Below are 27,569 nucleotides of genomic sequence, written 5' to 3' on the forward strand. Positions count from 1 at the left end.
GCAGGCCTGGTACAGACAACTATAAACTGCCTCTAGTATCACTGGGGCTAGATCCAGGTGGGCATGGGAAATGATGCCTTGTATGCCTTCATTCTTGGCATTCTGGGTGATGTGCATGAGGAGATGTGATGCTGCAATAGCAGTAATGGTTTGAACTGTTTTAATCAATTTTTACTGATTGTAGCAGGACCCCCACTTCCAAAGCAACTCCATGTAGTAGGGGATAATGCTGCAGGTGCATACATACTCTTCAGTTCTGTCCTGAGTCTTCCTGTAATTTTCCACAGTCCAAATATTTAAAACATGATTCCCCTTCTGGGGTCTAATTAGCTGAGTCTTTAGATGGTTTCCAGTGGCCCTCCAGGACCAAATCCTTCCGTGTTGGCCAAGGGATCACACAGCGCCCCTTTCCACAACTTGTGTTGTGCTTCTGCCTAATCCTTTAAATTGCCCTCTGCTGGTTCCAGCCAGACTGGCAACAAAGTCTTTCAAGACACGGAACTCAAAACAAAACCTTCATTACCATAGCCCTTCCTCCAGGGCATCTCTGCTAGGCTGCAGCCTTCCAGCCTTCCCTATGCTTGGAGGCCAGGTCACATCACATCATATCACCTCAGTCCTTTCTCCACTAGATTGTCTCCTCTGGTGTCTTAGGGTCTCCTGCAGGAGCCTTTTTGCTCCCTAAAGCTCCTCAGGCTCAGAGCTCTGCTCCACCCTAAGTCTCTCCTAGGCCTTTCTTCCTTATCTACCCCAGAGGCCTGATTGGGTCATATGACCTTCATTTTCCCCATCTGGGTAGGAGAGTTGGCTGTGTCACAGGTGGGGCTCAGACCCATCTCTCCTTCAAGGGCCAGCCACCCTGTGACAAGACTGTATTATATTACTATACAACTGTCAGTTTGTTATAGGTTTTAATATGACTGTAGGTTTAATGTGATTTTTAGGATATATGTGATATTGAGATTTTGCAACATTATTAAAAGTTTAGGACACAACTTCCTGACTCTTCATTCCTTTGCAAACTCCCACACAACAACCTATTGTACAACCAAACCAATCTGTTAACAACACCAACAGAACTAAGAGGGAAAAAAATGTTACAAAGCCATTACAGGCATGCCAGCTGCTTATTCAGAAATAAGAATTAACAAGTGTGTAGCGTGTGTGTAAAACACTGAAAACCAGTGCAGAACAGTGAAACTATATGAACTCCAAGCTTCTGTCTGTCTGTTTCAATGGTAGTGGAAGCCGATATCTGAAGTGTTCCTCCTGTTCTCCTTCCCCTGGCAGAACATGTTGCCCTGTACAATATGTGCAGGTTGTACTGGGGTGGAGTACACAGAGCACACCTGTCCACTCCAGTTCATGGAGATGTCCATTGCCCAGCCAACCCCAGCATTTTCCAGTGCTTGCAGTACTTCAGATGGTCATCACTCCACATTGCCAAATATCTCAACCCTGGCTCTCATCCATTTCCTCCACTGATGGCTAATCCTGACCATAGGAGTCCTGGATGGGGGGGTAGGTCCATCTAAGATGGAAATGCCTCTAAGACAATGAAAGCACATATTTATTTTTTTGTCCTGAGGAGAAAAAGGAAAAAAATTCCCCCACTTTACATTCTGCGTTAACACACGAACATAGTTTGCAATTTTTTATCTTTCTGGAATGCTTTCATTACTCCTTTGTGAATTGTTCTGTTCAGAGTCTCCTGCTAACATTGGCACTCCACAGACATACTGTGGTAAGAACTATATATTCATTTAATTTAAAAAAATTAACAATTTGGATCTAGCAGAGGGAGGGTGAAGAGAAGTCTTAACAAGGACAGCGTTACCATTATTTCAGGCGGGGAAAGCCCTAGGAGATATAAATCTCTTGGAAGTACCAGATGGGAAAAGGAAGTAGTTTCCTAGGCAGGTGGTGGAATTCCATTTATCCATGCAAAGGAGAATTTTTTTGGTGTCTGGTAACTGAACAGCACATCAGTGAGTGGAGAAGATTAGTAAATTATTAGGGTGGTGCTAGCAAGTTTGCCCTGCCCAGAAATCTGACCGAATAAATAGAGGCCCTGCTGCATGAAAAATTATCAAGCAGCACTTGCCAGGAGTGGATGACAATTAGGGTGAACATTAACAGGATGCTGAACCAGGATGCAGAAGCTTACTATCAATGGGATGGATTCTGCCCTCCTTTGCCCTGCTCAAGCCCAGGCAGCATGTCACTGACTGACAAAACAAGAAGGACAAGCACTGAGACCCAAAACAAGAAGGAAGTAAGCTATGGAATGCTATGTCTTCTGCTCTCAACCACAGCTGAACCCACCCCATTCCATGCAATATTCTCCATAACAATTTTATTTGCCGTAACCTGGAAATCCCTCCCTCTTAAAACCAAAAATTTTCCTGTGGCAATAACTAAGATGGTGGGCGGCTGTGTGGATCTCATTCCTGGCCCTGCACCGCTCCCTTTCTGGGCTGCTCCCTGAGTCCATCCTCAAAGATCCTTGGAAAGTGGAATCAGAACATCTATTGGACGATCTGGCCAGTCCAAGGCTTCTAGCTTTACTGTTTGTTCCTGGGACTGGAACATTCCCTGCTGTCCCTACTCCCTCTGCATGAAAACGTGACCACCCTCATTCAGTACTATGTCATGAAGGACAATGGGCTCTGTGCTTGGGACAGTGGCACGCACCCAGTTAAGCTCTTAAAAGAAAGAGTATGTAGAGGGGGCATTGCAGGACCTGCCATTTTCATCCTGGGCCTTGGGGTACATGGTCTTCAGGTGCTTAATCCACTCCCTGCATTGCATAGAAGTCCATGATGTCTGATATGGTCTTTCAGAGGTGGATATTTCTGGAGCACTTCCTGAAATCATTATCCTAGGTGTAATCACAGCAGAGGTTAACTAGAACTCTAGTATGCCCTTTCAGCCAACTACCTGCGTGCTGGATGGTGGGTATCTTCAGAACTACTTGGCAGAGCAGGACTGAGCTGTTCACAAACTGGAGCAGGCTCCATGAAAAATGAAGGGTTAGATGCCCAGCAAGAGTACATTAACTGGTAGGTAGCTTCCAGAGCACAGAGGGTGACTAGGAAGTGAATACATAGAAAGTCTTAAGATACTGGTACAGAGAATTGTGGGAATGGTACTAGTGGAGGACTATCTAAACTTGATCCCACGTGCCCATGCCATGCCTTTATCCACTCACTTTGCAGTGTGAAGGTAACAGAGTGCAGTAGATGTGTATTTAAGGGCTTTGAGTGTGGATGATGGGGGGTTGGGCAAAAATGCATGGCATGACATACAGCAAGCCTGCAGTGTAGACATACCCTTAGTCTTTCCCGCTCAAAGCCTCCCCCACTCACTTCCTTTCTCAGTCACTGTGGACAGCACCACTACTATCCTGCCTATCACTCAGATCTGTAATGTGGCAATCATCTTTGACTCAGACCCCTTTTTAGGTCCTCACATCCAGGCAATGCCTAAGTCTTGCAGATTCTTTCTGCTTAACATATTTAAGGTACAGACTTTCATGTCCATCCATACAGCTAAAACTCTTGTCCAGAATTTCATTATGTCACATCTCAATTATTGCAACATCCTTCTCTCTTGACCTTGACAAATGCTATCTTGGCCAACTCATATCCCTTCAGAATCCTGCTACAAAGCTCATTCTCTCAGTCCATTGCTTTGACCATGTCACCTTTTTCTTTAAATCCCACCACTGGTTCCTGCTTTTCTGTTGCATCAAGCATAGGCTACTTGTCTTCATTTTCACGGCCCTTCACAGCCTGTCCTCACCCACTTATCCTCTCCCATTCACTTTCAAAATGTTGACTTTCACTTCCAACCAACCTGTGATACCAACCTCCATTGCTCACTTGTTAAAGTTTCAAACAGGCACCTTTGTGCTTTCTCCCATGCTGCTCCTCACAGTTGGGAGGCTCTCCCCATAAACATATTCAAAATTACATCTTTAGCCTCCTTCAAATTCCTCCTTAAAACTCTCCTCTGACATGATGCCTCCAAAGAAACTGACAGTGGTTAAGTCACTGGTGCGCTGACACTATTAACTATCATGCTGACCAATACTGCCTCATTGTTTCCTTGTGCTCCCCGTTTATATCTATCTGTTGTCTCTTTTGTTATACCTAGATAGTAAGGTCTGTGAGGCAGGGACCATCTTTTTATTTTGTACAGTACCTAGCACAATGGAGTTTTGGTCCGTGACTGGGGCTCCAAAGCACTATGGTAATAATACAAATAATAAACTAGGAGGCTGATACTTTGTAACTTCTGTAGTTTGAGCTCATTGTACACACCAGGGCCTTCTTGCATTCTTTCATCTATTTCAGGACTCCATATAATACCATGAATATATCTCTCTTAATGGGGTTCTGTACACCTCTCATTTCCTCCTCTTCCCATAACAGGGAAACATTTGTTTCTGTACAATTTCAGGAAAAACATGTTGCTGCAAATATACCTGTCTTTACTCAGGAGACGATTTTGTTTCCTTTTGGTAGGAATTGCAAGTAGAGCCTCATTTTCTTTTATTCAGAGGCAGTCTTTGATAGTGTGTTTTGGAATTCTTCCCCAAAGATTTTGAGAATCAAGAAGCGGTACAGAACTGCCTGTTTTTTCTTCATTTCAGAATGTCTTGTTCTCGGTCTTTCCTGCTTCTCCTAAGTAACCTTACTGATGTCATGAAATCCTTAACTTTCCATGATGATCTCAAAAGTCTGCTGCAAGAGTAAACCAAGAAAAAATGACAATTGCAAAATCAGCATTTTTATACATAGCCAGAAAACAGCACAATTCATATACATTCTACAATGGGGACATTTTGAAAATATAAGCCATCAGGTACGAATGCCTCATAGATTATGGGGAGATGAAGGTTGTGCCAAATGTAAGTTAAAATGTAAAGTCTCGTTTGATTTTTACCTCCATTTCATATGGTGAAAATTTCCATGAGTGAAATCGTGAGCCTACTGAAGTCAATAGGAGTTTTACCATTGACTTTAATGGAGCCAGGATTTCACCCTATATACGAAATTTAAAAAATGCACTTTTTTGGATTTCCTGTTATCATCATTATTTTGTTATGTGTTATGGCAGCTTCTAGACACTCCAAACAGGACTAGTGTACATTGTGCTAGGTGATGTATGAACTAAGGGTAAAAGACAGTCTCTGACTCAAAAAGTTAAAATAGTACGTAAAACAAGATGCCAATTATTGGGTACAACAAAAAATAGGAAGAAACAATACAGGGAGAATGCGAGAAACAGTAATAAGAACATGTGTTTGCATAGGCCAAATACATGCATACCTCAATGGTTTTAAACTGGTAAATATTTTTTTAAAATTATGACAAATAAGATAAATATCAGAAGTCCCTGGCCATTTATCTAGCCACTATCTAGAATGTCATTTTGCATAAATTCAGTGGTTCAAATTAATCCTCGATGTAGTCCCAATGACATCAGTGGGTTTACACTAGGGGTTCATTTGGTCCAGTAAGTAGAACTCATTAATTTCTAATAGTTAATTTATTTATACTGGATATACCAGCTCTTCAGACACGCAACTCCAATAGCTGAAACTAATTTCTTAGAAAAGATAAGTACTTTTTTTTTCTGCAAGGACAGTGTAGGATGGTGTACCCATTGGTGAGTGAAAAATTAGTCATCTGTGCTTTGCCGGTGATACTGATCCAATTGAACATTGCAAGAAGGGCAAAGATTGCTAGGAAGCAGAGAAGTTAGGTCCAAAGATAATGGTGACATCTTAGTCTGTTTGAAAAAATGAAGATATTCCTACCCAAATCTGAGGAGGCATTGGAGTGCACTGAGCCCTTCAAATAGCTGGATAGCATGACTACAAGGGATGCTAAACATCACTTAGAGATCTGAAATAGAACTGGATTTGCAAATGCTGTTCTAGCAACACTGAGCCACATTTGAATCAGTAAAGGTATTACTATGACATGTAAAATGAAATTACGGCAGTCTCTTGCTATATGCATGTGAGACGTGGATGCAGAGGAAATAAGACATTAAGAGGCTTTCTGCCTTCGAATTGAAATGCCACAGGCAATTGCTGTGCTTTAGCTATACCTTGCATGCAAAAAATGAAGCGGTAAGTACACAAATTTACAACATAACCAAGTTGATACCTGATATCATCTAGATGACAAGAGGAAGAAAACTTGAGCTCGTGGGACAAGTGAGTCAGATGAGCAGAGGAAGATTGACAAAGCAAGTTTTGCAGGGTCTGGTGCTGGGGCATGGGTGATTAGATGATGGGACTGACTGGACAGGATGTGGTATGCTGCACTTCTCAAAACTGCATGAAGACTGTAAATTGTGTAGGAAGGCTGCTGGCCAGTGACTCCCAGGTGGTGTGTTTACTGTTCATTGTGATGTGACTAAATGGTGCTTTGTATTATGAAAGTATAATAAACAATGACAGTGTGAGGAAAAATTGCCTTCATATCTTTGTTGTCTAGAGAAGAAGTGTAATCCCCTGGCTAAAGGCACAGAAGCCTGGACATTTATGTTCTTTCTGGCTCTGCCCAATGAATCAATGTGTGATCTTGAGCAAATCACTCACGTCTTTCCAGGCTTCACTCTTCCTATCTGTAAAATGGTGATAAGGATACTTGCCCACTTCTTCCATTAAGCACGGAGATATACCGATGAAAAGCACTAAGTAAGTACCAAGTATTATTTCTAATACTACTACACAGGGGTTGAGCTATGGTACTTAAACTCCTTTGAAACATAAATTCATAGGCCTGCACCGCTGACTCAGCCCTGTAGCCTCAGCAGTAATGTATTATGCAGTTTATTGTGAAAAGGAAAATGGGCTGTCTTTCAAATGGCACTTATAAACAGAGGTCCTCTCGGCTCTGTTTGGCTGTTGAATGGCACTTCTTGTAAAAAATAAATAAATTAAATAAAGGTAAGGTTTTGGCCCAGTGTCCTTGGCCAGTGGTTCGCTGCTGCCCTCCATCTTAGACCGTATCTATTTTAGAGGTTTTTTCCCCCTAAAATTTTTCCCCCACGGCTGCAAGCAGGGCAAGTCCACTAGTGATAGTAACATTGGTAGTGTGCCAAAATAGACCAGCCACCAGCATTATAATCACAATGTCGTCAAACACTGCTCAGAGCAGTGGTTACAACAGTGGGGGCCACTGATAACCAGTCTATCCTAACACTTCCACTGTTGCTCCCCCTGGCAGGAGCACTGGAGGGAAGTTTTAAGAAAACCATTTGAATGTAGACAAGCCTATAAAGGCGTCTGCATTCCATTCTGTATATCCTGCAAACAGGTCTGCAGTCTTGTCCCTTAAACTAGTGCTTGAATCTCCACTTGCATCTTCAGAGGCAGGATTGGGCTCTGAGTTTGTAACGTGCATCTTTGTTGGTCTTAAAGATGTAAAATATCCCACATTGTACAATGAAAAATTCTACTTTTCATACTGTAGAGAAAGTTATCGTGCAATACCTCAAGTGAGGCAAATTCAGAAGTGACCATTACTGCATTACTACTAATAGGGATGGCGTGGCATAGGTTTGTAGTTAGAGCAGTAGCCTGCATCGGGGTGGCTGGCTGATTACTCTTGGAGGAATGTGGCTGATGATTACCACAGCATAGCAGCCTTCTCCTTCTGAGAAGGAAAGTGCATTCGCTCCCTGGGGTGTTTCATGCTTCACCCCATTGTGCAGGAATATTATGGGATTCAAGAAGTAGAGAGGAAATGAGAAGAAATGTTTATATAATGCTTTCTACCCTCCAGGAAGAAGGTCTGTTGTGACTGTTGTTTGACGGTTGATCTTTTCTATACTGAGTCTTTGTGTTGTGCACTGCAGAATCTCCCCTCCCTAACCTCAGCTACAAGCATTTTCTCTAATGTGCAAAATTCCATAACAAGAATATTTGTTTTTGTATTCCAGGGGCCCATTTTTGATCAAGGAACCAATGACTGTTTAAAAAGACAAGCCCTTCCTCTAAATAAGTGACGTGATTGTTGATTAGCCCAGGAGCTTTGCAAAAAATCAGATGTGGCGCTGTGCTAATTATGGTAAAGGATAGTTTTTATAGTACTGTAACTGCCATCAGTTAGATCCAACTGATGTACTTACACAAAAAGTTATCCCTTTCCCTTTGATATAATTGTAGTAAGATTGCTCACGGTACAAATCGCTCAGCGTTGGTAAACTGTGACTCTTACAAGCTTAGGGGAGTAGCTATTAGAGCTCTCAAATTTTTGCCACTGGACACCTACAAAATCCATGTCATAAATACTTGGCTTGAAATAGGGACAGGGGGTAAGGAGTTTCACTCTGACACGTCTGCTCTCTAATACTAGAGCCGATGAAGTAATACGGCATTGCAAGTGATGCTCCTGGCGGATGGGATTGGGTTAATGTATATATACACTGTAGGGGGAGTTGCACGCATGGATCGCATTAGTATTCCCGCCCTATCAATGTGCCATGTTGCTCACCACGTCAGTCTGCCCGATTCCCTACGTCTAACCAGTCCCACCAAAGGGTTCAGATGGGATCTTGAGCCAGGCGAGCCCTTGGAGACCGGAGCCAGGCGAACGCTTAGAGTCCAGGAAGGCGCCGGTCCGCACACACGCGGCCCTTCTCTCCCGCAGGGCCGGGGCGGGGGGATGAAGAAGCTGGCGCCGCCCTGGGAAGACACCAGGAGAGGCAGCCCCGGCAGCAGCGGCGCGGGTTTGGAAGGCTGAATTCCCCCCTGAATGGCAGCTGCCAGCTGCCAGCCCCGGCTGCATCTGCCCGACCTGCAAATCGATGCCGACGGGAGGAGGGCTCAGCGCGCCAGCACGGGGCTGACATGCTGCTGAGCCGGAGAAGTTGACGAGCCCGCTCCCCTTCCTGGCTGGAGTGGGAAGGATGCTGCCGGGCCCCGCGCTCCTGCACGCTGAAGGTGACCAGCCGCCGCTGCCGCATTTCAGTCTGTGACGGGAGAAGTGTGGGGAGAGGAAAGTGACTCTGGATCCCTCCTCGGACTCCTGGTCGCCGAGCCGCTGCCGGTGGGGGGAGAAATTTGCCCGCTCCTGCTGGGATCAGTGCAGCTGCTTTTGCTTGGTGGATGCGTGTGCATGAGTTCTGCACCGAATGGGCGCAAGAAGCGCCCCAGGACCGCCGGCTCTATCTTCCAGATCAGCAAACCCCCCCTGCCCGGCGGGGACGGGGAACGCCGGGGCAGCGGCTCTGAGGGCTCCTACAAAACCCAGAGAGCCCTGGAGGACTGCAAGATGGTGGGTAAAACAAAGGGCTGCTTTTTTTTCTTTTCTTTCCCCCAATGTATTTTCGTAGTTTGCGGTCGTGCCACGCCCCCCCTCCAGCTTGTCTATTCGGATCACTTGCAGCTGCACTATTTTTAAAACTGCAGCCCCGGGTTAAGTTGACACCCTTTCGCCCGAGCCGTAATGGCTAAAGACAGACCATGTGCCGCGAGAGGGGGGAGAACTGATGGACCCTGCAGATTTTTGACCCTCAACCCCCAAAATTGTATTAGCAAACTAGGAAACAAGGGTAGCAGCGGCTAGAGCACCAAAATAATCCAGATCCACTGCATCCCATTGCAACAGTGCTGCAAAAAAACCGGCTCCGGCACTCCCTGACCCCCCTCCCCCTACACACACACACACACACACACACACACACGATCCAGCCAAATTTTGGCCCCAACCCGCCCAAATTCTAATGTCTTGCCTAGAAAGATCACAAGTGTAGCTACTCCAACTGCACTAATTAAATCTGTATCCTGATTCATCTCAGCCTAGCAATGCTGCAAAAAGCACGATCTGGCACCTAGATTCTGCTGAAATCTGCCAATTTTGGCCCCAACCCTTTAAAATCCACCACTTAAATAGATAACAAGTAGAGGTGCTTTTAGTATGCCAAAAATATCTGGACTTCCATACACCTTAGCAGAGCAAAATACTAGATTAAGCACCAGGATCTTACTGGATCCATCTAATTTTTTGGCCCCTCAAATGTAAGGGCACAAAATTTCTTCACTAAGGTAGTCACTCTTAGTATGCCCTAAATATTTGGACCCCAGCAAAACAGCAGCACAACGTCCTGTCCCTGGCACCTGAATCCAGCTGGACCTCAGCAATACTGGGCCCCAACTCTGCAAATTAGAGACTAACTAGAAAACAGGTGGAGTTGATGCTATTTTTCATTAAAAATCTGAACCCTGAATCTCAGCCCTCTATCACTGGAACATGTACTGGGGTATCTGGATCCTGCCAGATCCTGCCAATTTTTGGCCCTAATATTCCAAATTCAAGTGTCTAAGTAGAGGAGGAAATGTAGCACCTCTGAGTGCACCAAAAAAGTCCAGACCCTATTGCAAGCTGTCACGGCAGCACTATAAATACATATATCTAGCAATGTTTTTTCATTCTAATCCCCCAAATTTGAACATCTTAACAGAGAAGAAGTGGAATTGGAGAAGCTGCACTATTTAGCTAGTAGAATGTTTAGATTTGAGATTAAAAAAACAAAAGTTTGGGACCAAAAATTGCTGAGACCCAGCAGGATCCAGGTGCTGAATCCAGCTTTTTGTGCTATTGCTGTTCCCAGATGTACAAGGATCCGCATTTTCTGGTGGCATAGTAGCAGCTACCATTGCATTCTATTTAGGCAGTGGCTTTGGGGTGATAACTGCCAACATTTGGCCGTCTTCACCAGAATCCAGGTGTCAGGTTTTGATGGAACTTTGTACCACAATGGATTGAGGTCCAGATTTATTTTTTTATTAATTTATTGTTATTATTATTATTTTGTGCACTAGCATCTACACTTGTTCTCCTCTTAGGCCATGGAACTTGGGGACTTGAGGCCAAATTTAGCAGGATCCACGTGCTGCATCTGTTTTTTAGCAGATGTATGAGGATGCATGAGGATCTGGATTGTTTTGGTGCACTAGACGAGCTAAACCGGTTCTCTTATTCATGCTAGGGAATTTGGGGAGGAAGGGACAAAATTGGCAGGATCCAGGTGTGGGAGACGGGTTTTTATAGCACCCTTGCACAGGGATGCATTGGGCCCAGCCCAGAATTTCTTGGTGCAATATGAGCAGCTACCCTTGCTCTCTATTTAGGCATTAGAATTTGCGGGTTGTCTCAAAAATTTGGCTGGATCTGGTAGGATCCAGGTAAATCCATTTTTTTACGTCCTTCTTCCCCACTACAAGTGGCCTTTATTCATGCTTTTATCTCTTGCAGATCATGACTGCATTCAAAGTCAACATATATTTTGTTTCTTTGAAATAAAAAGAACACACATTGTAGATTAATGGAACAAAATAATAATTTTTCCAATGCTGTGAATGTAAAGATTTATCCAATAGTGTCCAAATGTGTCTGCTAGTGTGATGCCGGGTTAGAGTATTTCTGTGGCAAGGCTGAGAGGTTTATCTATTTCTTTGTCTGTTTATTTCACACTGGCCAAAGTGCTTTCTGGAATACTAAGTGGAAAGTGCCTTTGGAGTACATCTTATCAGCCAACAACTTCAGATCAATTTCAAGTCTGAAATCTGGGTTAGAGGTCAGTGACAGGAAGGAAATCATTACAAAATAAATTAGCAAAGACTTCAGCGCATAAATGAATGGTACTTTCCACTCCATAAATGTGTTGCTAATCAGAAACCAGAGGGAGTGAAGGGAATCATCTCTGGAGACATTTTTGTCTTTCATTATGATAAAAAATAATATCTTGCTATCAGGAGAAGAAAAGCCGTTATTTATGTCTGCATAATATTTAAGATTAACTACCCGAACACGTTCAGAGGTTTAGTTGGAATATTACTTTCCTGCAAGAGAACATGTACACATAAGGTAGCTCACATGAAGGCCCCACCCATTTACTAAATGTTAAGGACTTGATCCCATTCTCTGTGAAGTCAATAGGAGCAGGCCTTGAAATAGGAACGTTTTTATAAATGCCCTATTATTTTATCAATTAGTTAAATGTTTCATGTAAGTAAAAATCTGTTTTTCAGCTTGTTCAGGAGTTCAATACCCTGGTGGCTCTATACCGGGAGTTAGTCATTTCCATTGGGGACGTCTCCGTCAGTTGTCCGTCTCTAAATGCTGAAATGCAAAAGACTAGAACCAAAGGATGTGAGATGGCCTATCAGGCGCACCAAAAACTAGCAGCAATCTCTGGGTAAGAGTCTTCTTAGATTTCTTCCATTCAAGCAAGTACCTTCATAATATTCAAGTTTCTGGTTGCTAAACAGTATTTCAATGGAGCTTTGGGCAAAGGCACCAAACTGTTATACTACAGTCTATGCAGACTCCATTGTTAGGATTTAAATTAAGAGATGTATGGTCTTGGAGTTTACGGAATGTACAAATCCTTATCACAGCATCATTATGGGCCAAATCATACTGATGATAGTATCCTATTCATTTCATTGCGACTTTTCTGTAAAGTGAGAAGGGTTTGACACAACACAAAATGATCAAAAGGATATAATCCGTGGTTGAGCTTCCAGGGTGAAATTCCATGGACCTGATCCTGCAGTCCTAACACAGTGGGAGTGTTACATGACTAAAGACTGCGGGAACAGGCCTTAATATGGTTTTATAAATAGCTAAATAGCCTGTGCAGGGAGAGAAATCACCAATTTGATCACTAAGCCACTCAGAAGTATTAAAATGGCACACCGCTCAGAACTCATGTAAGGGGAATTCTTACATTTCTTAAAACATTTCTTTTTTTTTTGCCCTGCTAAAATTTATCTCATTTTGGAGGCTAAGGTAACAGACTATGGGAAAAATTTTCAAGAGACCAGCATCCCTTTTGCAGCTGCAATTTACATTTGTAAAATTTACACCTGCAACTGAACTTGCGGTGCAGGTATTTAGAGGTGCTAATACTCTGCTTTACACCTACAGTTGATTTTGCATGTACAAAATAAAGAGACTAAACTTCTGCCCTTATGGCTATTTACCCCTAGATCAGCAGTTCCCCAAAGTTTATCCTAGCATGGATCACATCTTAAAGGAAATATTGTCTTGTGGACCATCTCCTGTCTCATTTGCTACTGTGTGACATCCCTGTGGGAACTACAGCTGTTGCTTACATCAAAAAAACATAGAGGGGAAATATTTGTATTTTCAGTTCTCTTTAATGTAATGAGTATTTTGTCCTTTTTGGAAAAAAAAGTTAATCACAACATCTCTTCATTTAGTCCTCCCTTCACATCTGTTCTGTTTCTGTCAGCTGAAAACAAGGATGAGAAAAACCAAGCTCTCTACGGACCACCAGCAAGTGCTCCTCAGACCATAAGTGGTCCACAGACCACAATTTTAGGAGCTATTGCCTTAGAGATTTTAAGTTTGGATCCTGCAAGTTGCCTAGTGCCTCCTGTAATTTAAAGGACCGCCTTGTTGTCCACCAACTTCAGTGGGACTTGAACTAACTCAGCATCTTGCAGGATCAAGCCCTTGAAGTGGGACATACTTTAAAATACATAGAACTTAAACATAAATCATTTCCATAATTTACATCTGTATTCACCTGTCACATATGCCTATATTTAATCATCTTTCTTATGTTTGCTAACTCTTATCTATTTGTATTGATATGAGGGCTACAGCCTCCCAGACCATCTTTCCCTATTTGAGTCTGCAGTAAAGCTATATTACTAAATTTGTGACATCACATCCTTGTCATGGGAACTGAATGTGTCATCACAAACTCAGGATTATGGCTCATTACAGGATAAACGAAGAGAAAAAGTTGCACTCTCCAATAAGGGTAAAATCTCCCCCCACCTTCATAAAGCCTGAGTATTTGGGTTCTGTGGAGGTGAAATCCACTTGCCAATTAGTGGTTGCTGCATAGCACTCCTGCTTCTGCTGTTTCAGACTATAAACTGTAGTAGCTGCCACCAGTACGTCAACACCAGCCGTGCAGGGTATTAGGGCCACTGCATCAACATAAATGTATATCTCCCTTAGCTCGCCATAGCCTTCTGTGCCTGCCTGTGAAGATCCAACATGGAGATGCTTTCTGTGACACACAGATGATGCATGGAGATTCCTGTGTGGCTGCTCTGCCCATGATTTCCCCAAGCTAGCCCCTATTGGGCTTAACTGAGATGGAGAGCCTTTTATTGGCCTTCTATACCACTGGTGAATCTCACTCCAAAACCAAAACAGAAAAAACACAGTGCTTTTGGTATAATTTTCTTCTTTTTTCAGAATTTTATGCAAAATTCTCTTTTAAATAGACACTGTTCACTCCAATTTGTTTCCCAAGCAAAAGACAAACTCTTACAAAACCTAGGTCTGACCGCACTAAAAATTCAACCCCCCCAAAATAGCTACTATTTTAAAAATTCATTCCATTTGTAATAACAAAGGTAAGGAAATATGCTTGTTTCAAAAGATATGATTTTAACATGTTCATGTCTCAGATAGAAATCTGATGCAGTCACAGAGATGTCCTGCAAGTGCTATGAAATTGACATTGTAACTCATCTAAGACTGTATTAAACAACTGTAAATAATGTGATATCCATAACAACTGGTAAGTATTAAAAACCCAACAGTTCACTGTACATTGCTTATTTTGTCCAGTAGGCACTTCACAAGATGTGCTTCGCATGCTTAACCTCCTTCACCTGAATAATGAGAGCAACAGGGAGAGCCAAATTAACTTGTTTTATGCAGTGTTTGAGGACTGGATTAAGAGGGCCAGGTCAGGGAAGGGTGGAGATGGGGATACAATGAGGATTCAGAGTGGGAAAGAAATAGAGATGGCAACAGACATGGCGTATTGGTCCCTAATTCTGTAAGAAGAATGATGTATTGAACATGGGTTGGGGGCTGGACTGAGATAGGAGAAGACAGACTGTAGGGGGAAACACATTCGGGATGGTAACAGAATAGAAAGGAAAGAAGCGGGAGTAGAGATTTTTGAGGACTAGAATGCACTGGTCAGGAGGCAGCAGCACAAGGAGAGGCAGGATTGGGATGAAACATGGGAGGATAAAAAGTTAGAGCAGGAAATAAATGGACAGGAATGAGTGGGGAACAGGAAGAGATGGCATCCGTTGTGGAGGGGCAGGAAAGGGGCATCTGAGGAGGAGGGCAGTTAGCAAAGGAAAGGGAGGGACAGGTGTCTTCTGTAGCCTTTAAAAGTAAATGAGCGCGAGAGAGAGAGACATAAGAAGAAAGACAAAAAACAAGACAGCAGGAAAAGTGCTGCTTTGACATTGAGTTTGTTGTGAGGACACAGCCCCCACATTGATTTTAATACCAAGAAAAATGTCTAACATTGCCTCTTTGGCAGTTAGTGCCACTTAAAATATATTGTAGTTAAAGGAATAAGAAACAGCTGAAAATATTAAGTAGCCATAAACATGTTTAATCAAAAATGCACGTTCTCTGTTCATACACTGAATATCACGGGAGTCTCTGTGTACTGCACGTATAGTTCCCGAAAATTCTGATACAGCATCCAAAGTTACAGTAGTCAGCTGGGGAAAGCCACCTTCCCAACTCTCTCGCCTTCTCTTATGGACCTGGTGTAGGGGTTCACACGAGAGAGGGTGGAGACTGGTCAGGTCAGGGGTGAGGAGCGAGCAGACAAAAGCAGAGCCAGAGCTAGTGTAGAGCCAGAGATGGACTATGGGAATTCTCCATTTTTCTGGATGGAGCCCGCTGGGCTATCACATGGAGGCACAGCACCACAGCATAAAGATGTGGGAGGAACTCCATAGTAGACTCCTCAGGAACACGGCTGCAGTGTCCCCAGCCTGCAGGTGTTCCTTTGAGAGGGGATAATGCAGTCCTGGCCCGATATTAATTTGGCCGCTCCTGGAATGTTCCATACTCAGAAAATGCTTCAGATAAAATAATGCTCTTTACACTACGAAATCTTTAAAAACCTTACAGGGCAGTACAAAGAAATTCAATTTAGTTTCTTGTGAAAAAGCGCTCTAACTCCATCGTAATGATGTAACAAGAGCCTAAACGCAATTACACCCTTATATTAAGTTGCTTGCTTATATATTTTTGTTGTTGAAACATGTTTCTCTGAAGTTCCCATAAATAAGCAGGTAGTGTATGAAGTAATATATTGATGTTGCCTCACACCAACACTATTATGAATTTTGGGGAATAACAAATATAAATTAAAACATTTTGAAGTAGAAACATTCCAACTTTATATCTTCATTTTGCAGCAATGGATATGCAAGGAAATCCTTTCTGATGGTGCTCATGCCTTACCACTTGAGCTCAAATCCTGCTCACCTTACTCCCACAAGAATCCCATTAACTTTAAAGAGACTATTTTCAAGAATAAGATGAATAGGATTTGGCTCTTGAGCTGAATTATTGCAGGTTATTATGGTATCAGAACCTAGAATTTCAATAGAATTCTACTTCATATTATATGTGCGTGTAGGATCACAGGTTATGGTCAAAGGAGCAGAGACGACAGCAGCAATAGAAAATGAGTCAGCAAGATTTTCTTTAAAGGTAGAGTTCAGAGGAAGATTTAAAAATGGGAAAGACATCTGGATGAGGATGAAGGAGAAAGTACTGAGGAGATACAGTTCTTTTTTTGGAGAGGATCTGGTCTATAGGAAAGTAAGGGACTGGGCAGGGGCAGTGATTGGCAAGGGAGCTGTGAGTGGAGAGCTGGGTTTGTGGGCAAAGTACATTATTGTTTTGGGGCACAAACAAGGAGAGCGAGAGAACTCAGGGCTGGAGTTTCAAACACATTTATGCACCACTGCACACACACTTTTTTGCAACTGCCTATTTATATACTCAGATATGCATGTATAATTCATATGCTGTGTGTGCACATAGCTAACTAAACATCTAACTGGCCATGTCTATGTGCTAATGGATGGTTTACTGTGAATATTGGCTCATTTTGTATGGAAGTTGGTCATGCAAACATGTGTGCACGCATGCAGTTGTGTGCATCTAACTTTGAAAACCTGGACTCTCTGTTCAGACAGAGAGCTGTATTTTTGAGGGATTATCCAGACTTTACAGAACTGCACAAAACCTTTGGCTATTTCCTGCTTGATGTTATATTTTTAGTAACCTGTAAAATTACTCAAGGTTTGCTTCCAGAGACCTTGATAATATAATTGAGTATCCTAGCGGGTCTCTTGATAGAGAGCCAGTAATAAATAGTTAAGTGATTATGTAACAGTACAAGGAAAAGTTCCCATCAAATGGTTATGGTGCCATTATAAGCTATAGCAGTGAATCTTGTTGTGAGAATTCCAAGACAAAGTTTCCTTATATTACACTATAGTATATTTATTTTTATAACAAAATCATTGCAAATACTAAGGCAGCATAGCTTAAAAAAAAAATCATAAACACTCAGGAAGTACAAAAGTTAAGGCTCCCACAGCTTTACTTTGGCCACATTGCATTCCACTCCTGACATCACACAAAAACACTGAATATGGTCTTGCTTGAACTATGTAATATTTATTCAATTTTATTGTTGTTTTTTCCTGGTGGTTTTCAATACATTTATATTGTTTTCTGGACCAACAGAGGATCACTCCTCTCTGGCTTATTTAATACCCAGAAATTGCCATGGCTGTAACAAAAAGCTGAATTCAAACCCATTTGTGGTTGTGTTTTTATTAAAATTTCTATGAACTTCCCCAAATCAAAGTTTTCTAAAGCAAACAAATAAATTGTATCTTGGTCCAAATATTGCACATGTTGAAAAAGCCAAGTTTAAAAAAAAAAGGACAATTCAGACCTGTAACCACGTGAGAGCTATATTAAGACAGACATAATAGAAAAAGTTTTAACCGTGCTATTTAATTGTGAAATTAAAGAAGGCACTGCAAGAATAAGGATGGCTCAGCAGAAACATAACACGCAACAGTCAGTAAGGGCTGGTCAGCAGGAGAGAATTTTTATAATCATGAGTCAAAGTGAGGTAATGTAAGCAAAAGAACAACAAACCAAAGCTCTCAGCACACAGAACGTGAACCTCTACCCTCCCTGACTCTTTTCACTGCAGCTGCCATTTCAGTCCTTTCCCAGAGCACTCGTACAAGGGGAGAGTGATGCTGGCATTAATTCCTTGAGTCTTGGGGACCAAGTGGTGCCCCTGTATCCTGCCATGGTTTATGGCTGGGGTATTTTTAGGGCCAAACTTGCCTTTTGCTATCTTAGCTTTTTCACATAGGAAATGTTTGGGATCAGAGATAATTTAACTATTGAGTTCAATAGGACTTTACCTTGCTGTAACAGAATCTGGCCCATTATGTATGTATAATTTTAATTAAATAGAAAAAAAAGTGGTAAGAGAAAAGGCCTTAAATGAATTTTCAATGCAGTGTTTTATTATAGTAAATGGTATATCTAAGGACTCAGCTATTCCTACATTAATCTGCTATTGCCCAAGTATTGCAAAGGTTTTTAGAACAGCAGAAGGGTGGAATTTTATGGGGGATCTGACTAAAAACAACAAATATCTGGGCTTCTGCGCTGCAGCTTCTACTACCCTAAATTATGTGGAGTAATACCTTACTTGGCAAGAAGTCCTATTTATTTTATAAGGACTAATCACTGAATAAGATACTATTAAACATGAGTGAAGGTAGCAAAATCCAGCTCCAAATGAACAAGAGCTTGCAAGATCTAGCCCATGTTTGTTATAAACATTCCCATTCCATCATAAATAAGGCATGATATACAATGTGTGTGTGCACGCATGCATGTGCAACTTCTGTTAACATTTACTATAGCCCCCTTAAACTCTTACAAAAAATCTGTTATTTAGTGGGAGTACAGAACATTATGGAGCCACATTCTAATTTCATTTGCACCATTTTAAATGTGGAGGTTCACTGATTTCTCACTTATGGAATTACTCCAGATTTATACTGCCATAGCAGAGATCAAAACTTGGCCCACAGCAACTGAAGTCACCAAAATACACTGTGTTTGACCACTGTATATTTAAAAATGATGTAAAGGGACATGGCCAATGTGTAAGCTAGTCAATTAAAAAAAGACGTAAAAATCGTTTCAGTAATTACACATCTCCTCGCATCCCTTTCCTGACTTTTGCTGTTTGACAATCAGGTTTTCCTATTTAATAAAATGTTTTTCTCTTCCCTGTTGCTGTGTGATAGATCCATACAAAGAACAGAAAAATATAACAAAGGTTGCGTTTCACCCTTGTGAAGAGAGCCAGCCTCAGTTTATGCACCAATTAAGTACCAGTTAAGCCCTCAAAAAAAGACTTACATGGCTCATAAGAGTTATCATTTATTTTTTGCATTACTCTAGTGCCTAGAAAACCAATCAAGATCATGTGCCACTGTGCTAGGCACTATACAAACATATAGTAAGAGACAGTCCTTGCCCCAAAAGGATTTCATTATAACTCAATGAACCAATTTCATCTCTGGTGCAACTATGTGAAGGTCTGTGGAGTTTCACCAAGGACGAATCTGACCTGGTGTGCTGGCAAATGCACAAAAGATCAAATTTATCCCCAGCAGAAAACCAGCACATGACCCAGGTACCATTTAAGCCCTGTTTTGAGCACTTAAGTGGATCGTTAGCCTTTGCTGCCCCTCTGCACAGGGTTGCATATGCTGGGTTGCAGCAAATAAAAACCTTAACTAATTGCTTGATTTTGTTATAGCATATTATTGATTTGTTTTAGATAAGAACATTGAAATCCTAAATTTTAAATTCTTAGGAAGCTGGATTCTTAAAAACCGTCAGTCAGATTCTGCCTTACTTCATGAATAGTTCCATCGATTTCAGTGGGATTTCTTGTGGAGTGAGATACTATTCAGGGTGAATAAAGGTGCCAGAATTTGACCCACAATTATGTATAATGGAAGTACTGGGTGGAGCACTAGTTTCTAAGGTGCCTTTTATTGATTACTTTATATAGCTTCTCAGGTGCAAGATTATTTTGAAATAAAGGCACCTGTTGGATCAAAGCACATGCAGATACATTCAGCAGAAAAGTAAAAATAGCAGCAGAATACATAACAGTGAGTTTAACCTGTGACTGCACCCTCAGATAAAGTATAAAGGAGGCATACTCAAGCTTACTTAGAACTGTAGAAGAAAACAATTTCTGAATACACTAGTAACCCTATTGCTGTATTCCCCCCACTCCCGAGCAGACTTGATCCTATATTCCGTACATCCCCCAACACCTCATGTGTCCCCAATATTGGAAGTTTGGGATGTTCAAGGAATGCAATATCAGCCCAAAGACAGCTGGAGGAGCCCAGTTATCCTGCCAGTAGTGCACCACTCCCCTTCGTTTCAATGGAAGTTGTCCATGTCAGCTGACGGAATAATCAGGCCTTGAATTTATTAAAATACGAGAAGATTGCATCTCACTTAGTCCATCTGTTTGGGTTTTGTTTATGGTGTGCTAATACTGTGACCTCTCTGATTATCAGAGAAAAGAGAACAACAAAATACTTTACAGCAATATGTATACTGGATTCAAAGATGCAAAATCCTATTTTTCAAGGAATCAGTATATACCAGCAGTTCTCAAACTGTGAGATGGGACCCCAAAGTGAGTCATGACCACATCTTAATGGGGTCACCAGGGCTCGCTTAGACTTGCTGGGGCCCATGGCTGAAGCCAAAGCCTGAGCCCCACTGTCCGAGGTCAAAGCTGAAGACCGGGGCCAAAGCCCAAGGGTTTCAGCCCTCAGTGTCGGGGCTCAGGTTACAGGCCTCCTGCCTGGGGCTGAAGCCCTTGGGCTTTACCTCCCTCTCCACCTGGGCTGGTGGGGCTCAGGCAGGCTCAGGGTTCAGTCCCCCCTCCTGGGGTTGTGTAGTAATTTTTGTTGTCAGAAGGGGGGTCGTGGTGCAATGATGTTTGAGAACCCGTGGTATATATAATAAACCACACTCAGAACCAGAAGTCCTTTTAGTCTATTTATTCCACAAATTGCCACATTGAAGAGGAATTTTAATACTGTGGCTTCTTAATGCATGTATTTACTGTCGAACCGAAATAGAACTAGTTCATGTGGATCATTTGTTTAGGCACAATCTGTACAGGAGAATTATGTTTACTATTCGAGCAGGGAAACTGCTGCTCCCCTTAGAAAACTAGTAAGGGCAGGTTTTCAAAACCTTGTGAGAGATTTAGGAACTCAGGTTCCATTGAATGCAACTTAAACCCCTTGGGGGCTTTTAAAAATCTCCCTCTAAATGGAGAAACATGAGGCCCACAATAAGACCCCAAAATCCCACTGATTTCAGTGGGAATTTAGTGTATGAAGGAACACCTGTGTTCTGATTCATCTTCGTTGAAGTCAGTAGCAAAATTCCCAGTGGGAGCAATGGGAGTAGGATTAGGCTCTGAAAGCAAGAATGGGCCTTAAATTTGTACCTGTTCTCTGTGTTCTTCCAGATTTCTAAATCACCTGCTACTGTCAAACGTGAATGATGTGAAACGTGCCAATAATTGCTATGCTACAATCATGTACTGATTCCTCTTTGTTTCTATGGAGTTTAAAAAAATAAGTGACTTAATTATGGAAAATTAATGAATTTTAATACATTTAAATTATATTCTGAATTATCCTTAGATTCACAGTGATATTTCTTTGAGTACGCTTTCACGGAAGGTTTCACAGTAGCAGCCGTGTTAGTCTGTATTCGCAAAAAGAAGAGGAGTACTTGTGGCACCTTAGAGACCAACAAAATTATTTGAGCATAAGCTTTCGTGAGCTACAGCTCACTTCATCGGATGCATGCAGTGGAAAATACAGTGGAGAGATTTATATACACAGAGAACATGAAACAATGGGTGTTACCATACACACTGTAACCAGAGTGATCACTTAAGGTGAGCTATTACCAGCAGGAGAGCATGGGGTGGGGTGGGGGGGTGGGACCCTTTTGTAGTGATAATCAAGGTGGGCCATTTCCAGCAGTTGACAAGAACGTCTGAGGAACAGTGGAGGGGGGGGAATAAACATGGGGAAGTAGTTTTACTTTGTTTAATGACCCATCCACTCCCAGTCTCTATTCAAGCCTAAGTTAATTGTATCCAGTTTGCAAATTAATTCCAATTCAGCAGTCTCTCGTTGGAGTCTGTTTTTGAAGTTTTTTTGTTGAAGTATTGCCACTTTTAGGTCTGTAATCGAGTGACCAGAGAGATTGAAGTGTTCTCCAACTGCTTTTTGAATGTTATAATTCTTGACATCTGATTTGTGTCCATTGATTCTTTTACATAGAGACTGTCCAGTTTGACCAATGTACATGGCAGAGGGGCATTGCTGGCACATGATGGCATATATCACATTGGTAGATGTGCAGGTGAACGAGCCTCTGATATTGTGGGCTGATGTGATTAGGCCCTATGATGGTGTCCCCTGAATAGATATGTGGACACAGTTGGCAATGGGCTTTGTTGCAAGGATAGGTTCCTGGGTTAGTGGTTCTGTTGTGTGGTGTGTGGTTGCTGGTGAGTATTTGCTTCAGGTTGCGGGGCTGTCTGTAAGCAAGGACTGGCCTGTCTCCCAAGATCTGTGAGAGTGATGGGTCGTCCTTCAGGATAGGTTGCAGATCTTTGATGATGCATTGGAGAGGTTTTAGTTGTGGGCTGAAGGTGATGGCTAGTGGCGTTCTGTTATTTTCTTTGTCGGGCCTGTCCTGTATTAGGTGACTTCTGGGTACTCTTCTGGCTCTGTCAATCTGTTTCTTCACTTCTTGGACACTATGGTGCTAATAAGCGATGGTCACATAAACACCACCCTGTACCGGAATCCTACTGACAGCTATTCCTGCCTACATGCCTCCAGCTTTCATCCAGACCACATCACACGATCCATTGTCTACAGCCAAGCTCTATGATACAACCGCATTTGTTCCAATCCCTCAGAAAGAGACAAACACCTACAAGATCTCTATCAAGCATTCTTACAACTAAAATACCCACCTGCTGAAGTGAAGAAACAGATTGTGCACATCCCTTATGCTGGACCTCTGCACAGGGATGAATTTCAGTCATAATGTTTAATCCTGCAATGCCTACCCAAGGGAGTAGCCCCGTTGACTTCATTGATACTACCCATGATTAGGGATTACTGACGTGAATAAGGGTGGCAAGAGTCAGGCATTAATTTGGTTTTTAAAGTTTTAGAGCCAAAATCTGTGAAGTTCTGAGCATCTTATGGTTGGTGCTAAGCATCCCCAAATCCTATTAATGTAAATGGGAGTTGAACTCAATTACCACTTTGCAGGACAGGACAAAGCTCTATATTGTCATAAATCAGGCTTCCCAAAATAATGAGATAAAATTGTGGCAGTCTTTTCATCTGCTTTCTGCTTTTTGAATCTTTAGGATTCTGTTTTCAAGGTTTCCTCCACAACCAGGAGAGCTAGAAACTTACTCTGTTTGTTTAAAGAAAGAAAGATGAGTCTCATTAATCACAAGACCTCAGAAACTGGGGTTTATGAAAAAACACAGAATATTGCAAGACTCATGATAAAATCGTGATTTGCTATCACATAGGGGAAATGGAGTTTAATATGCAGTTGCTACAACGCACAGTTCTTCACATTATGACAGTGTATTAAGTGGCAGTTGTGGGTGCTCCAAGTCACTGAAAGTTAAGACACTTATTTAGGTCCCAAAATTCTGGATTTAGTGCCTAACTGAACATTTTGGCCTCGCTCTGTAATTCTCTAATTCCCGGACTCCAAAGTTTGTATGTTAAAGAAGGAGACAGCTTATTTCAGATTGCATCAATAGCACTGTATTTCTGCTGCCTAATGGTGTCACCATTTATATTATAAACCCTTACTTAGATGGGTTTGTGATTCTGTCATGAAAATTTGCTCTGGACTAAAGCATGATTTGCAGATGCTCATTTAAACCCTTTTAAAATACAAATTGTGAATGAAATTGATTTAGTCAGTTTTAAGTCACAGGGGAAAAAAAAAACCACAAAAATAATCATTTGTGATTCCAGACGCTTGTAATGGCTAAATTCCAAGAGTGGAATCAAGGGAAGCAATTAATGGAGGAGAAAACAAGGTTATTTACTAAATCTGGCATTCTCAAAATATCTTGCCTCCACAGATTCACCGTTCCTTTGTCCCTATTTGCCTTTGGAGAGTTGCTCTGGGTAGGCTGCTGGATATGGAAGATGCAAAGCATAAATGCCTCCCTCTATAGATTTGTTCTTAACAACTTAAGGCAGGGGTAGTCAATTATTTTTTGTCAAGGTCCAAATTTCTTGGTCAAGGTATAGTCAAGGTCCAGATTCCAGAGAAACATTTTTCACACCACAATAACGCTAATAAGTAAATAAAGAGATTTCACGGTCCGTTCAAAAGTATCTGGTGTTCCAGATTTGGCCCCCAGTCCACCTGTTGACTACCCCTGACTTGAGGTATGTCTCCACTGCAGTCACAAGATATGATTGCAGCTTGCGTAGACATACCCAAGCTAGCTTTAATCTACCAAGCTCAAGTACTGGTGTCATGAAGCTTGTGCTTCAGCACCGGCTGTACAAGCCCACCCAGAACCCTGGGTAATTAGTTGCACTGCTAGCCCAAGCTGCCATGCTCCACTGCTCTGACACCCAAGCTTAAAGCTAGCTCATTTATGTCTACACAAGCTGCAGTGACACCCCATGACTGTAGCGTAAATATGCCCTGAGTGTGCACGTGCCCAGGCATTCCACTCACTTAGGCTCTGTCTTTTTTCATGGCTCTGAATGTGTTTGACACCCAGAATGTGGAGGTGTGTCAGCAATATGTTATGGGGACTCCAGTTATAGGTAAATAAATGTAGCTGAAGCATTACAATAGCAACTCTGAGTATAGGGTTGAAATAGCCATTTGGTTTTAAGCTAGTTCTAGCTAAACAAAACACTTTTAAAATCACAAGTTTGGACGGGAAAAAGTGACTTACTGACAGGATATGGAAACAAATATATTTTTAAAAACACAACCAAAGTTGGGGTTTAAATTAGGTTGTCAGGGTCCCTTTAACAATGGTGTAGTATCAGAATACACTGATATAGTTAGACAATATAACATGGTTGCAACCTCTATCGTGCTCTCCGTATGCTCTTGTTCACAACCTACCATTGTCTCATTCTGCTCTTCCTTCCAAAAAAATGTCCTTTAGCTGTTAGAGATTAAAAGCTTTTCTATGAAAGCATTTTTTTTTTTAGGTGCGCACCTTAAGTCTCTATGAAAATCATTCTTTATCCAAAAAAGTTTTTGGAATTGTACTGAGCTTTAGAAAAGAGCTTCCAGAAGAGATGGTTTAGGTGGTAGAAACCAAGCAAGATAAAATAATGTGTTTTCAGTATGTTTAACAGCGAAAGTGTGTTCAGTAGTTAGAACTCAGCACCTTGAGCTGGAACATCTGCGTTTTCTGCCTGGCTCTGCTACTAGTCACTTAGGCCATGATTTTCAAAGGTGGGATAATGATTTTGGGTGCCCAACTGGAGACCCTTAAAGCAGTGTTTCCCAAACAGGGAGCCACAAAGCATTCATGGGGGAGCCATCAGGGTTGGGGGTGGGGGAAGGGATTTAATCAATATGCCTACTGTTTTTTTCTTCCTAAATGAGAAACTGTTAAACTAGGCTTAAAAATCAACTGTGTCTTATCCACATATCTGCATCTTATGTTGCTGGTACTGCGGCCAGGCCTGGGAGCCTCTCTGCATCCTGGGCAGAAAGCCCTCTGGCGGCGTGGAGGGCAAAGAGAGGCTCCAATGGCCAGCAGCGGCAGCACCAGCAGATAAGGGCAGGGGGCTGAGGGAGAAACAGGTGTGTCTTGTCTTTCTAAAGGAACAGTTTTTACCAAATGCTACGCCTACATGAGCAAACACTCGGCAGCAGAAAATGATGATTTTGATTAAATTAAACAGAAAAGTAGACAATATGATAACAGGTTACATTAGTTTGTATTTTCATGTCTCAGTATTACTGCAGAAAGTCCACAGCCACAATGTGTCATTTGTTTTTGAGTGTAAGTAAATGACAGTGTGAGGCATGGGGAAGTACAGACACATTTAAAAACCCCAGAATTCATAAACAAGAGCTGCAATTTTTTTCCTTCTGAAAGAAGAAGAATTAAAACAACAACAAAAAAGTCCCTTCTAGAGAAGCAACTGTTCTTCTAAAAGCTTAAAGCATCTATTGTTCTGGCCACGGACTTGCAATGCAAACAACCACACCCCAATAAACAAGCACATACTATTGGTGAGATGCTCCTACTTCTAGCTGCCAGTGACATGTAGAATTATGACTAGGGAGCAAGCAGCCATGGCACTGAAAACCATTCCTGTGTCAAATAATACCATCTGCCACCTCACTGATGACTTGTAGAAAACATCCAGGACCAGGTGGTAGAACAAGTTAAGAAAAGTCAATATTTTGCATTGCATCTTGATGAATAGCTAGCATGGCTCAGCTTCTGTGTTATGTGAGATTTGGAAACGCAGGTTCAATAGCTGAAGAATTTTTATTTTGCAAAGAAACCCCAACCTGAACAACTGATGAGGAAATAGTCAAGATCCTCGATAAATGGTCTTAACTGGGGCTGTGCACTGGTGGGGCAGCAGCAATGACCAGAAAGAACAGGGGGGTTGAAGCATGAGAAAAGTTGCAAAATCCTTGTAACTCTAGTGTCCCTCTTGAATGTAGTGTCCTGAGTTGGTTAAAAAAATGATGGCACTTGGTTGTGGGGAGCCACCAAGTTTTAAAATACCTGTAGGGATGCCTCAGTCCTAAAAAAATTGGGAACCACAGCCTCAAAGAGATTTGACTTTGAGAAAATGCTGAAAAATCAGACCCTTTTAAGAGGTCTCAGGTTTGGCTCTCAAAAACTGAAGTACCCATAATCACGAGTCATCTCTGAAAACCCTCATCTTTAATCCACAGCTTTCAATTGTTGGCACCTAAATCCCTATTTAAGCACTTAAATAAAAGGGGCCTGATTTTCATTGTGCTGAGCAACCATAGCTTCTGTTTAGATGCCTAAATATTGATTTGAGACACACACACCCCAAGTTTAAAAATGTTGGGTTTAACCTCTCTCAGTGTTTTAGGTTAATCATCTGTGAGGTGTGTAATAATACAGACCTACCTCCCAGGGGCATTGTGAAAATTATTTAATACTTTTCAATCACATCTCAATCCTTTAAGGAAAATCTTAGTAGCAATACTAAGTACTTCCATTTTGCTGTTATATCGCTTCCTAAATAGGGCAAGTAAAGATGACATTTTTATAATAACCTTTTCCTGAAGCAGCAATTGGGATATATCAGTAGTGTGTGTGTGTGTGGGGGGGGTTCCCTATAAAACAATTGCTACACGTTTAGGGCCAAGTACTTGAAGAGCTGAGCATCTCCCATTAAGCTCTCAGTATGTCACAGGATGAAGTCCTTGCTGAGTACAATATTCCCATACAAAACCTTCATTGATAGAGATTTAAATAAATAATATTTTTAAATGGGAAGAGGACCAGATTTTTAA

General features: G+C 41.8%; 1 protein-coding gene across 2 annotated transcripts in view; it reads left to right on the forward strand.

Moving 5' to 3' along the window:
• The first annotated feature begins 8,534 nt into the window (after positions 1 to 8,534).
• The window catches only part of RGS7BP (regulator of G protein signaling 7 binding protein), a 79,276-nt gene continuing 60,241 nt past the window's right edge, over positions 8,535 to 27,569 (forward strand). For both annotated transcript variants that reach the window (XM_073346193.1, XM_073346194.1), the window contains exons 1-2: positions 8,535 to 9,302; positions 12,059 to 12,225. In XM_073346193.1, the coding sequence (XP_073202294.1) occupies positions 9,144 to 9,302; positions 12,059 to 12,225 (326 nt within the window). In that variant the 5' untranslated portion in view covers positions 8,535 to 9,143. The remainder of the gene's footprint in view (positions 9,303 to 12,058; positions 12,226 to 27,569) is intronic.

This window comes from Lepidochelys kempii, chromosome 5, assembly GCF_965140265.1.
Source record: "Lepidochelys kempii isolate rLepKem1 chromosome 5, rLepKem1.hap2, whole genome shotgun sequence".
In the NCBI taxonomy this organism is placed as follows: Eukaryota; Metazoa; Chordata; order Testudines; family Cheloniidae; genus Lepidochelys; species Lepidochelys kempii.